Here is a 12,977-nt window from a genome sequence, read left to right on the forward strand (position 1 = left end):
AAGTTGTTTAAGACAAAGGTTGTTTCAGGCAAAACACATGTGCAAATATTTTTTGCTGATTGAAAATATTGAAAACTAACTTGATCAAGCAGTATTGACTACATATTGTTATATAATTAGAAGCTATACAGATACATACACGAATCATGTTTTTTACATAAAAACCTCTAACCTTTACTAATATAAAATTCTAATGCCGCCATTTTTATCTAGCATAAAACAGGAACATGCCGATTCCGGTATACGGCTATACTGAAACATAGACAGAAAAATATACGAAAACAAGACGCTTTTGCGAAAGGGCAAGAGGAAATGCAGAAAGATTAGGATAATTTGAATTTGGACTACTTGTGACTAGACGTGCGTAGGCTTACAGTTGACTGTCTGACATGACTTAAGTGCATTTAAAATACACGTTTACTTCTTCTGTACATACGAGGTTTAGACTGTCGCTTTATACTATAGAACATTTCGTTGAAGTGTGAAAATCGTGTCTGTCAAAATAAATGGAGGGAACATGTATTCATCCAGTAGGCTTACGGAAAGTCGATGGTTATAACCTGGTGCCAACTCGTGATGAAATAATACACAGAGGCCCACACGGGGTCTTCCTCCACCATCAAAGCTTGAAAGTCGCTATATGACCTATAACAGTGTGGGTGTGACGTTAAACCAAAAAAAACATAAAAAGGAACGTTTATTTAGATCCTCATGGAAAAGTAATATCTAACAGCAAAAGTCAGGATAAGAGAACGCAGCCCCATCAAACCGCAACCCCATAACAGTGTATGTATGGATGTGTTCACAACATATCTACAAAACATCTACGAAGTAAAACATATAGACGTGATAACAAAATAAACAATGAAAGAACACCGTCGGGCACCGTCTTGTACCTGTTAGTTACAAACACACCATTGGTGAATTTATATCGGTTATTTCAAAAGCGTTGCAACTGCATAATATTTTAGTTATTAATAAGAATATCTTGAAAAAATCTTACTATACGTTTGTACCACTAGTCACTTCTGAGTACTCAGTTTTTAGATTTTTAAGAGATATTTTTCGCCTAAAATGTGTTGGTAAGTCTCATTAAACAGTCGCTGTTTTGAATGAACTGTTACATATCTTGGTTTAAATCAATTTGCAATATTGTCCCAGGGCTGGAACATAACAAGGTTTGACATGGTTTTCGGAAGTTGTTTTATTGCTATCGTTTCTTTACAAATGACATTCTTTTTAGAATTTAGAAGGGGACAATATTTAAAGTATGCAGTTGCACGGGACAGTACGATAAAACATGTGATGGACAGGTAGATTGTTGGTAAAGATGTTGCTCGTTTACCAAAAGTTAATATGTTTTGGTGATATACTGCTAAACCTTATACCCTAGTTCGTGTTACATATAAACAGATAAATAACTACGAGGGGCGTTCAATATGTTACTCCGTATATAGTTCCGTAACCACTGGTTATTTTTAGATGCGGTTTTCGGCACGTTATAGAGCAATTTATTGGAAACACAATGCTATATAAATTATAAAATCGGCATCTTAAAAGTAAAAATATGATCATTTGAGTGAGGTGTACTCGGTTATACTAGACCATAATTATAATTTAGGTTTGTCCTGAGCGTCCAGAGTCTCAGAAAAAATAGAATAACTTGTAAAATCACAAAAGTCTATCATTTTTCTACGAGGTACAGCAATCTGTGATGATTCTGCATTTGTTTTAAACTATTTATTGTATTTTTAATTTTACAACACAACTAAAAAATCTAAACTCGAGGCTGATTCCATCTGGAATGGGTGTTGAGAGCGATTAATCAAAGTTGTAAGAACTAGTTTCGCAATAGAGAATTAAGATTCTAGTATCAACTTAAGATACAAGAATTTTTTAAATGATGATAACTGCGCCTAACAAAATTGCAGAGGCTTATTGTACTCAACTTATCATTTTTCGAGTAAAATATACACACTGAATTTGATACTGTTATAAACATTTTTTATTTTAGTTTTCATATGTTTTGGTAAAGATCATGATTTGTTTTATCTGTTTGATAGAGAATAACGGGATACTGTCTTTTTATATCAATGTTATCAGGTCGAGGTTGATATGGGCTGGAAGGGGTGAGGGAACCGAACCTCTTCCACTCATTTCAGCCTATAACTGATAACATTGATGTCAAAAGACAGTAGCCTGTTATTCTATTTATCATGAAACTCATGCAAACTGCTTAGAACAACATATGTCTTCATCTCTTATTTAGTAAAAAATGTCTACAGAAGCAAAAAAATAAATTTATATTTTACGGATTTGAAAATCCATCCGCCCCTGAAACATCTGAACGAAACAATACGGCAGCCATATTGAATTCAACTCCGACTTTATTGACTTTCTGATATTCTTTTAAAAAATAACAATGAAATAAACTCTTACCTGCATAAAAAATCAAAAGTCATCTGCTTGCATAAACCAGAACATGCTCTAATTCCATCTTATGAAACATTTGACTCAGACAACTACATGTCCAAAGCGCTGAAAATGTCACTTCCATTTCAGACTCAGGTCAGAGTCTCTGAGATAAAAGTTTTTAAAATCACTAAATTTACACTGATCCAAGAATTATAATTAACTGATCCAAGAATAATAATTAACATAAATACTTTTGCTAATACTTAATAAAATGTACATGCCTTAAATAAGGCATAAATCAAGAATAAGTATATCATACATTTTCAAGTGTATTGTAAACCTTTCAAAGAATCGATCCATGTACTGGTATCGAAGTAGTTTCCGTCATAAAATGAAGGTTTTTGAAATATATTTTTTCTTGAACGTTTCAGTTCTATAAAATGTCCCCGAAGAAAATACCTTAGCTCTTCTGCTTTTCGAAAACATAAATATCGATAGTGTCTGGCGCACGTGATAACACACAGAGGGGCTCCAAAAGGGGTGTATAAATAGAGCTGAATCAGTTGACTACAGAAGCAGTTTCCGTCATCGATTTTTGTTTTATTATTTATGTACATTTTGACAGTGAATACGACTAGAAAAGCACCATCCGTGTTTTTTCTAATCTTTCTGGAGAAATTAATAAATACAATAGAAGTTTGAAGGTTCACGTGTTTAATTTAGCGTGTTGTAAAACAACTCTATAAAATAAAATTCTTACCTGATATGATGAAAATTTCTTTACTGTTTAATATTTTGGATTGATGACAGCAAATGATATGGTAACACTGTTCAAATTATATGTAAATATACTAACTAACATATGACTAGTAACAGGTTTAATAATCAGCCAGTCAACGGAGCTCTATTGACCACAATGGTGGTACTCTACAGTGCTGGTTTAAACTATAAAACATCTGTAACATTTAACAAACAATTAACAAAAGTCTGTCAAGAAAGAAAACAGAAACTTAACATCACAAAAGATGTTGTTAATTTAAAGATACACCACGGTGTTCACAGTTTAAAATTTGCGTAAAGTCTAAGGTACTGACATTCATATTACGTTCATTCAATAAATCTACTCCTCCTCGTACAGACGAGGAAAACAAGCCTTACAGTACCACCTGACATCTTCATCATCTAGACTTTCCCTTATCACTGCCTTTTCAGCCTCAGACAAACATTCAAAGTGATACCAACCGGTTGTTTTGCACGTGTCATTGTCACACCCATACCATTCAATTCCATACATTTCATCATTAATTCGTCCTCTTACATCACAGACCCCGCACGTGTATTTCTTCTCTGTCAGTTTTCCATATTTTTCCTTTCTTTCCTTCTCTTTCAACTTCTCCTGCTCCTTTTCAGCTTTCTCTGCCTCTTTCCTTCTTCGTTTTTCAACCTTCATTTCATCATCCTCTAACTTCTTCTTGCGTCTAATTTCTCTCTCTTCATCACGTACTTTTTTCTCTTCCTGCTTTTTCATCTGGGCAGCCTCTCTTTCCTTCAAATACATGTAACATCAAATATTGAGTCAATAGCAACAATAAGGAAAAAGGACAGCGTATGTGCAAGCCTCATTACCGCCCAATGCGCAGGTGCCCTCGGGACGGATATTTCTATCCGATTCGTAAACACATGACAGATATTATTAATCATACTAATATATTGTATTCGGCCCTCGTGGATTTTGCAAAGTCGGATCACATTAAGCGCTTGCACGCCTCGTGAGATCCAACCTGGCAAAAATCCACTCGAGCCGAACAAAGCATCCCTTTTCCATCTACTATTAACTCTGTTATAACAGTCTCTTTATTAGTGACATTAATAATTTCCGGTGCTCCAGAAAAGCAAAAAACATGCGTTATTCATCTCTCTTGTAACCTTTAATCAGTACTATTCTCTTTCTGTAGATTATGAAGTAGGCAGACTTTTGTGTTAAGTTTTACTTCTATTGTTTGACTAAGTTCGGTTAGATTTTTTAAGCAGTTCTATAAATCAATCTTAAAACATAAGTCTATATAGAAATAGTGAAATTTCACCAAAACAGTATTTTGTGAGAAAATTACACGATGCGCACAAAGCAATTCAGTAAATTTTACTTATGTACAGTGTGTGCGTTTTACTCTTTATCATACTAACTTTGATACTCAAACTACCTTTAATACTTGCAACATCTCGTCTCCCGATATCACCCTGCCGCTTGTAACAACTCTGCCCATCTTTTTCTTCTCTGACAATGGTTTTGCTGGTGGCGGTACAAGAACTTCTGCCAGAGAAGCTGGCACGACTCCCCTTTCTACTAAAGGATTCTGGCCGATAAACTGGCCACAGGTTTCGCACGTCTGAGTGGACTCTTCTGGTTCATCACACACATTGTCACCAGCAAAGGTAGGCGGAATAAGTTGATTCACGTCGATTATCTCAGGGTTGACTGGCATTATGCCAGCAAGTCTGAAAGCTTCTTTGACTGTTGTCGGGGGTGTACTGTCAATTGCATAGCTCAGTAGTACTGGCAGTCGAGACTTACCAATGGTACAACCTGGCCGTGCAAAGCCAACACTTGAAGCTAGTGTCTCAACTTTTTCCTTAAGTGGTCCGATAACACGGACATCGAGTGGCTGCAGGAAGTGTGTTGTATGCGAAGGTAACCCTACCAGAATAACACCCTCTGTTCTAGCTTTCTCAATCAAAGGCAGAGAGATGTGAGAATCATGATTGTCCATGAGAAGCAGCACTGGACGAGCTCTCCCGCAGTTAGGCAAGAATGCTTTGATCCTGAAACAAGAAAACAGCGGGATAAAAAAATACTGACAAACTGACCAAAAGCAGCTACAAAACGTTTCATACAAAAAGGTATTGCTACTATTTGAAAACAAAGTTCAAAAATAAAGTGACCGACCAGCCTACTGACACGTGTAAGTTTAGTAAAATTTGAGAACATCAAAGGTTACTGAGAAAGCAAACGGGAAGATATTTATGTGTTAGTTAAGAAAATACTACTGGTACCTGGCAAGCCATCTTTGTAATTGCGATGTGGCATTCCACCTTTAAAAATCACCATGGTTGGGATAAATCTCCCGTCTGCCGAAACACATAAATGTGCTGTGAGGTGATCAGCTGTCATTACCTTCTGCTGGAACACGTGACCGGTCCTTGGCCCTATAACTTTCCCGCGAGCAGTTTCCTTACCAGACCAGCCAGTTTCATCACAGTTGTAAACCTAAAATAGTTAGAAACGAAGAAAGATACAGATCTAAGTTTAAGGGTTTTTTTTCTTCTTTTTTTCACATCGGAATCGAATATGTCACATAATACAAATAGTGTCACTAGTCTAATATTTCGCTGGTAGTGAAATACATTTATCTGTAAAATGACGAATTTTTAAATATTTGCGCACCTATGATGGTTTATCTAGTAAACCATGTTTTTGCAGCGTATCAGACCAGAACTGAAAAAAGTCGTTGACGACCTTCTTATTGGACATTCTGCTCCTACCCCTTTCGCGGTTCTCAGGCTTTCTGAAGGCCAGCTGTGGATAGTCAGCTTTAAGTTTCCTGAACCATTCGTCACTTGGACCTTTTTCTAAGTTAAACAACGTTGTGCGACCTATAAACCATTTAAACATGCGTTACAAACGAAATGTTATAAACATGCGTTACAAACGAAATGTTATAAACATGCGTTACAAACGAAATGTTATAATCATGCGTTACAAACGAAATGTTATAATCATGCGTTACAAACGAAATGTTATAATCATGCGTTACAAACGAAGTGTTACAAACTGTTAAATATACTTTACTCAATCAAAATAATTTTTAACCATTTGTGTTGAATTAGTGGCTGTCAGAACTGCAATAAAAGAAAGGGTGTAACTGAATCAATTTTCTAAGTACAAAAAATAAAATATGAATATCATCAGGAAAATCCGTTAAGTATTGCATTAAAAAAGACGCATTTTTTTATTATTATTATTTGCCAAAATTGACACATTTTATATCTTCAAAAAAGTTTAAATGTACCGGAACGTCGTACAATCTCTTGAACGTAGCATCGAACCATTCGTCTGGTCATCGGAAACCCTTGTCCCGCCATGTACAGTACGAATGCCACTAAACCATCCGATTCTTCCTTATTAAGCTGTTTTTGTGGACCTTTCTTTGTCTTGCTTTCAGGATACTTTATATGGTCGGTAAGTGTTGTCCGAGGGAGGCCATATTCTTTGGCAGCCTGAGTCACAGTTAACTGATTTCTTTTCACAGCTGAAACTGCTCGGAAAAGATCTTCTTCTGTGTAGTTTTTTGGCATACTGAAAGCAAAATATATGACAATGTTCAATCGGTAAGACAGTAGATAGACTTCTGGCAAGTTAATGTATCAACTGTAATAGGAGTTCTTGCATGAAGGAAAATAATATTTCTAACTTGATTCTGAATTTTGTTTCATGCCATTTTTCTATTATATTCGCTAAATGTTTGTTATATAAAACATTTCAAACAACTATGTAATACCGGCATTTACTGTAATTTTTCTCTTAAATTATAGACCTTAATATTTATTTTATTTTGTTGGATTTAACTTCGCACCGACACAATAAGCCTAGATTTCGGATCTTATCAGTTTTCAACATGTATAATTTCGGTATGGTAAAATGAAATTATTTATGCACATAAATCCAGGATTTGAAAATCTGCACTGTCGGTTTTTGTTAAATTCAATGTAAAAATGTCTGGTTTCCATGTGAAGTTCAGTATGTTAAAATTTTAGGATGGCGTTATAACACTTCAAAGAAGATAAGTCATGAAGTCCTTCCTTGTGTGAAAAAAGTGGTCCCTTGTGTGAATAATATTGTCAGTACAAATATACCAATCACATTTTCTTAAAGTCCTAATGTTATTGACTAAAGGCAATGTTTCAAAAATCATGCACTAATTTTATTAGATACAAAATTAGATTTAGACCAAAGTATCATGGTCGGCACCAGCAATTAGCGAAATATTTTTGCTGAAGCAACAAAGTTGTCAGTTTTTACCACCAGATAGTTACTGAATGTTTTTCTATATATATATATTGTTATTGCGTAAGGCCGGATTCAAAAAACTTTTTTTGGCAAAGGCTGTATTCGGCAGATGTTGTTTCAGGCGGAGGTTGTTTTAGGCAAATATTGTTTTAAGGCATCGCCACAGTGGCGGCCATTTTACTCAAAATTTTACATGCAAATTTTCATAAAAATAAAATACGACTATGTGGTAACAATAAAGTCAATAAGTTTGTCATAATTATGTTCTAAATGTCTATGTGAACATATGCAAGTAATAAAGGATACCTGTATTATGTCTTTATTCGATATTTTTCTCTAGCCAAAATGACAAAAATTTGCAATTTTACATGCAGTTTAACTCAGTATATATTAAACAAATGTAAAAAATAATTACAGCCAGCTGTAAAGCAGACCGTGAAGAGCAAAGTCTTAGGAAATTATTTTGAAATTTTACCTAGTTACTGAATTATACACAAAAATCCAAATACCACCAAATTTGCTTTATCTGTTCACACATAATTTACATGGATATAAACATGTGATATTATAGGACATCGTGCACTGGTTTACCTAGCTAGCTGTGCTCAGTAATCCATGTACAAACAACATTTTAAATTGATTTACATGGGTTTCTTTTTTGCGTCTAATGCAATAACCAGGAACAATAATTTCGACACAAAATCCGTAAAAGAAATTTTAATATTTTGGAGTAAAGTTCCGGTCTAAACAAGACTCAAACATTTTACAAGCAGCTTCTATGTTGATGATAATTTGACCAACCATGATTTAAGTCTTCAGTGCAATTTTCAAGAGAAAAATACTCGGCCTGAAAGTATGAACTAATATTGAGTTGTGACTGTGGCGATGCCTTAAGTATAGTTTGTTTTAGGCAAATGCTGTTTTATAAGCAGTGTAACTGAAAAATACAAACAAACTTCAAGAAGGAATTATCTATTTTAGATATATGTGTAACTAACTGCATCAAAGTATGACTGAACAAAATATTTTAGATATCATTTTCGGAAAATAATGTTATTTCAGCTAAAATATATCCTGGGTAAAATATTTGGAAACTAGAAATGTGTCCATGGGACACAGATGCCCCCACTACATGACATTAAAATGACAATTTTTTCCTAGGTCAGGGGCCATAACTCCAACAATACTGAATGAATCCGGACGCGAAACCCCAGGTGCACAACTGCACATGCTGACCAACATTCCTGTAAACTTTGGTGACTCTAGGTCAAATACTTTTGGAGCTACGCGCAACACAACATTAAAATGAATAATTTTTAACTAAGTCAAGGGCCATAACTCCTACAATACTGAATGAATCCGGACGCTAAATCCCAGGTGCACAACTGCACATGCTGATCAACATTCCTGTAAACTTTGGTGACTCTAGGTCAAATACTTTTGGAGCTAGGCGTGACACAACATTAAAATGACCAATTTTTTACTAAGTCAGGAGCCATAACTCCTACAGGACTGGATGAATCCGAAAGCGAATCCCCAGGTGCACAACTACACATGCTGACCAACATTCCTGTAAAGATTTGTGACTCTACGTCAAATTCTTTTGGAGCTAGGCGCGACACAACACTAAAATGACCAATTTTTTTCAAAGTCAGGGGCCATAACTCCTACATGACTGAATGAATCCGGAAGCGAAACCCCAGGTGCACAACTACACATGCTGACCAACATTCCTGTAAAGATTTGTGACTCTATGTCAAATACTTTTGGAGCTAGACACGACACAACATTCTCGGAAGGACGGACGGACGGACAAGGGCAAATCTATTTGCCCCCTCCCCAAAGTGGGGGCATAAAAATCGAGACAACTACGAAGTACAGCAATTTGTGATGGGTTTGCGGGTTTTTTTTAAACTATTTATTGCATTTTTAATTTTACAACACAACTAAACTCGAGGCTGATTCCATCTGGAATGGGTGTTGAGAGCGATTAATCAAAGTTGTAAGAACTAGTTTCGCAATCGAGAATTAAGATTCTAGTATCAACTTGAGATACAAGAATTTTTTAAATGATGATTATTACGCCAAATTGCAGAGGCTTATTGTACTCAACTTATCATTTTTCGAGTAAAAATATACACACTCAATTTAATACTGTTATAAACTTTTATATTTTAGTTTTCAAATGTTTTTGTAAAGATCGTGATTTGTTTTATCTGTTTAAACTGAAAATTGAACTATAATTATAGTTGTTAAATAGAATCAAAGATTGCATATTACAATCTCAATATTTTGGACATAAAATTGTCCAGTGTACCCGAGTACACCTCACTCAAATGATTATATTTTTACTTTGAATCTACCGATTTTTATTATTTATATAGCATTGTATTTCCAATAAATTGCTCTATCATGTGCTGAAAATCGCATCTAAACATAACAAGCGGTTACGAAACTACATACGGAGAAACATTACATATTGAACGCCCCTCGTACCATGAAGCGTTTCTATAATTCAACCGCAAAATATCCTTTTTACTTATCTATTTTTACATAAAGCCAAGAACATAAATAATCAAAATTCATTTTTCCTAATGATTTTCACAGCGTGTGTGTGCGTGCATGCGTGCGTATGTGTTATATTTAAAGTACACTTGTGATTTTGTTACTTTCGGTATTGACGTATTTAGCACGCGTTTGCTTTGTCATCGCGTACTTTACCTGTAAAAAATGTAAAAATATAGACTTAAATATGCATTATCACAGTTTTTATAGTTATTCAAATTCATAAAAAGATTAGATAAGACTGACTATCGCCAATTTTACTGACCTTCACCGTTGTTATTGTTTGTTTTTTTTTTTTGTTTTGCTTTTTTTGTTGTTTTTGTTTTGTTTTTTTTGTTTTTTGGTTTAACGCCGTTTTTCAACAGTATTCAGTCATGTAACGTCGGGCAGTTAACCTAACCACCTAACCAGTGTTTCTGGATTCTGTACCAGTACAAACCTGTTCTCCGCAAGTAACTGCCAACTTCCCCACATGAATCAGAGGTGGAGGACTAATGATTTCAGACACAATGTCGTTTATCAAATAGTCACGGAGAACATACGCCCCGCCCGAGGATCGAACTCACGACCCCGAGATCCGTAGACCAACGCTCTACCTACTGAGCTAACCGGGCGGGCTTTCACAGTTGTTATATAAGCGGTTGGTGATATAAGTGGCTGAAAAACAAGTTTTTTTTATTTATAGCACAAATATTTATTTAAGAAGTCTCACATTCTCAACGAACCCTTTGTGGCGTTGTAAATATATCAAAATGACATTTATTTAATGCACCCCATAAAAGGTACATAAAAAAAACTCGATAAATGTAGAAGGACCAATAAAAAAGAAACACTTATTCTTGCACACCTGACGGGGACTTCCGTTATTTTCACCGGTGCCTGAAAAACCCATGTGCACCCCGGAGTGTAAGATGACTCTCGTGCTGTAAATGACGTATTACGAACTACATAGATTTTGTAGTGATTTATAATTCATTTTATAAAACGAAATAAAAATCCAATATTATGGTAGTCGGTCTTTGTTCCTAATAGTATATTTCCCGATTAAAAAAACAACGTAAAAATAACTAAATTCGTTGAAATAAAACATAACGTTACGCTGCAAGGGACAGAACAAAACCGGAAACGTTTATTTATCACATTCTTATATTACAGATCAATATCTTGTTAATAACACTCCAAAACTTCAAAAGTATTGATCACATAAGTTTATATTTTTATTCATTTAATTACTACTCCTAATGTTTTAAAGGTCAAAATAACGATGAAATTTGTGTTTTTAGGAAGTGGACGGAATACATTTATAAGAATACAGAAGTGTTTATTTTTTATTTATATTTTTTTTTAGTTTAAAATGGTAAAATATCAAACAAATGTCAAATAATATTGTTCGATAGGGTACGAAAACGACTCTACTTTGTTTGTGTTGTGATTTTCTTCCCTAATAGCATGTAAATTCTAGACATTTTGTATATTTTTGAGATTTTTCGAAAACCGACTGAAGTCGTAAATGAGTAAATATGTATGTTATTGTTAGATTATATTGAAATTTTGACATTTTATCAACAACATTTTGCTTTAAAACTACGCTTTATTCAAAAACGTTCAAATTATCTAATAGCGGGGAAAATATTTCGTTCAGTATGGAAAAAAGGGAATGCATTATTAAAAGTATTTTAGCAACCAGTTAAAAGGTAGAACATTTTTAACATAGTTATACGAAAAAGCGTCATTTGGATTGCTATGACAACCATTTTAATTAAACGCATTTAGCCTAACAAGCATACTATAGCAACCAATTGTAAGGCTGAAACAGTTGCTACATAGCTTATTCAAAGTATTGTTTCAGCCAGTTGTAATATAAAATACTTATTACATAGCCTAACGAGCATGTATTACTCAAAGTAATTGAATATGCATTTGTAAGACAAAAACATGTATTTCAAAACATTTTTAAGGCATCACCCTTTTAATATTAAAAGCCTATCGTACATACATAATTCAAGGTACTATATTAACCATTGGTAATGTAAAAGCCCTTATAGCCTAAGAAGCACGCGTTATTCAAAGTACTGTTTGAGGCAGTTATATGGCTTAATATATTTTTGAATAAGATAAACATGCAAAGTACTATGAGAACCACATGTATGGAAAAACAATTATAACAAAGCTTAACACTAACAATCAGTTAGGATTTAAAGGTATTAAAACATAGTTTAAACATGTAGAAATCTATTCATCCAATATTGTTTCAATATGTTGTATTACTGAAACACTTATAATACAGCCTACCCATCATGAATTATTCAAACTACACTTGCAACTAGGTTTAATACAGAACTCATATAACATTATCTAACAATCATGCATTATTCAAAATACTGTTGCAATCACTTATAACAATAAAACATTTGCAAACTAGTCTAACTAGCATATTGTGGAAACCAGCGTTAAGGCCAAAACCACCCACGCTGTGGCGTATTTTCATGGCCAGATATGTCTAAAATTCTATTTGTATAACTCGATTTTTATTTCACTCTGTTTCATTACATCTCTTACGGCTTAATAAAGCCCAATTATTGATCTACTATCGGCCTGCAGACTCTTACTGCTGTTTTTTATCCACACATGAATAGCAAGGTATAAGACCGGACACGAAATCCGGACGGATGGACACATGCACAAACGGACGCTGCAATTACTGTATATCACCCAAAGGGTGGCATAATTGTTTTGCATTTACAGCTTTTAGATTATGCATGTCCGCCTTCAAACTAAATTTATGGGTTTTTATATATATATATCGATGATATAAGATATATAAATAAAGTTAATGATATCATTCAAAGCTTTTTTTCGTGACCTAATTTAATGATTAATAATGCACCCGATACTACAACCGGGTATATAACTACGCACAAAATCATAGATG

At 34.4% G+C, this 12,977-nt stretch overlaps 1 protein-coding gene across 1 annotated transcript; it reads right to left on the bottom strand.

Annotated features, from left to right (window-relative positions):
• Window positions 1-2,782: 2,782 nt before the first annotated feature.
• LOC123536821 (uncharacterized) lies at window positions 2,783-6,768 on the bottom strand. Its single transcript, XM_053525730.1, has 4 exons — window positions 6,483-6,768; window positions 5,904-6,066; window positions 4,617-5,235; window positions 2,783-3,961 (listed from the first exon to the last, which is right to left on the bottom strand). The coding sequence occupies exons 1-4, from the start codon at window positions 6,766-6,768 to the stop codon at window positions 3,536-3,538; spliced, it is 1,494 nt and encodes a 497-aa protein (XP_053381705.1). The 3' UTR covers window positions 2,783-3,535.
• Window positions 6,769-12,977: the final 6,209 nt, after the last annotated feature.

This window comes from Mercenaria mercenaria, chromosome 2 (genome assembly GCF_021730395.1).
Source record: "Mercenaria mercenaria strain notata chromosome 2, MADL_Memer_1, whole genome shotgun sequence".
Taxonomy (NCBI): domain Eukaryota; kingdom Metazoa; phylum Mollusca; class Bivalvia; order Venerida; family Veneridae; genus Mercenaria; species Mercenaria mercenaria.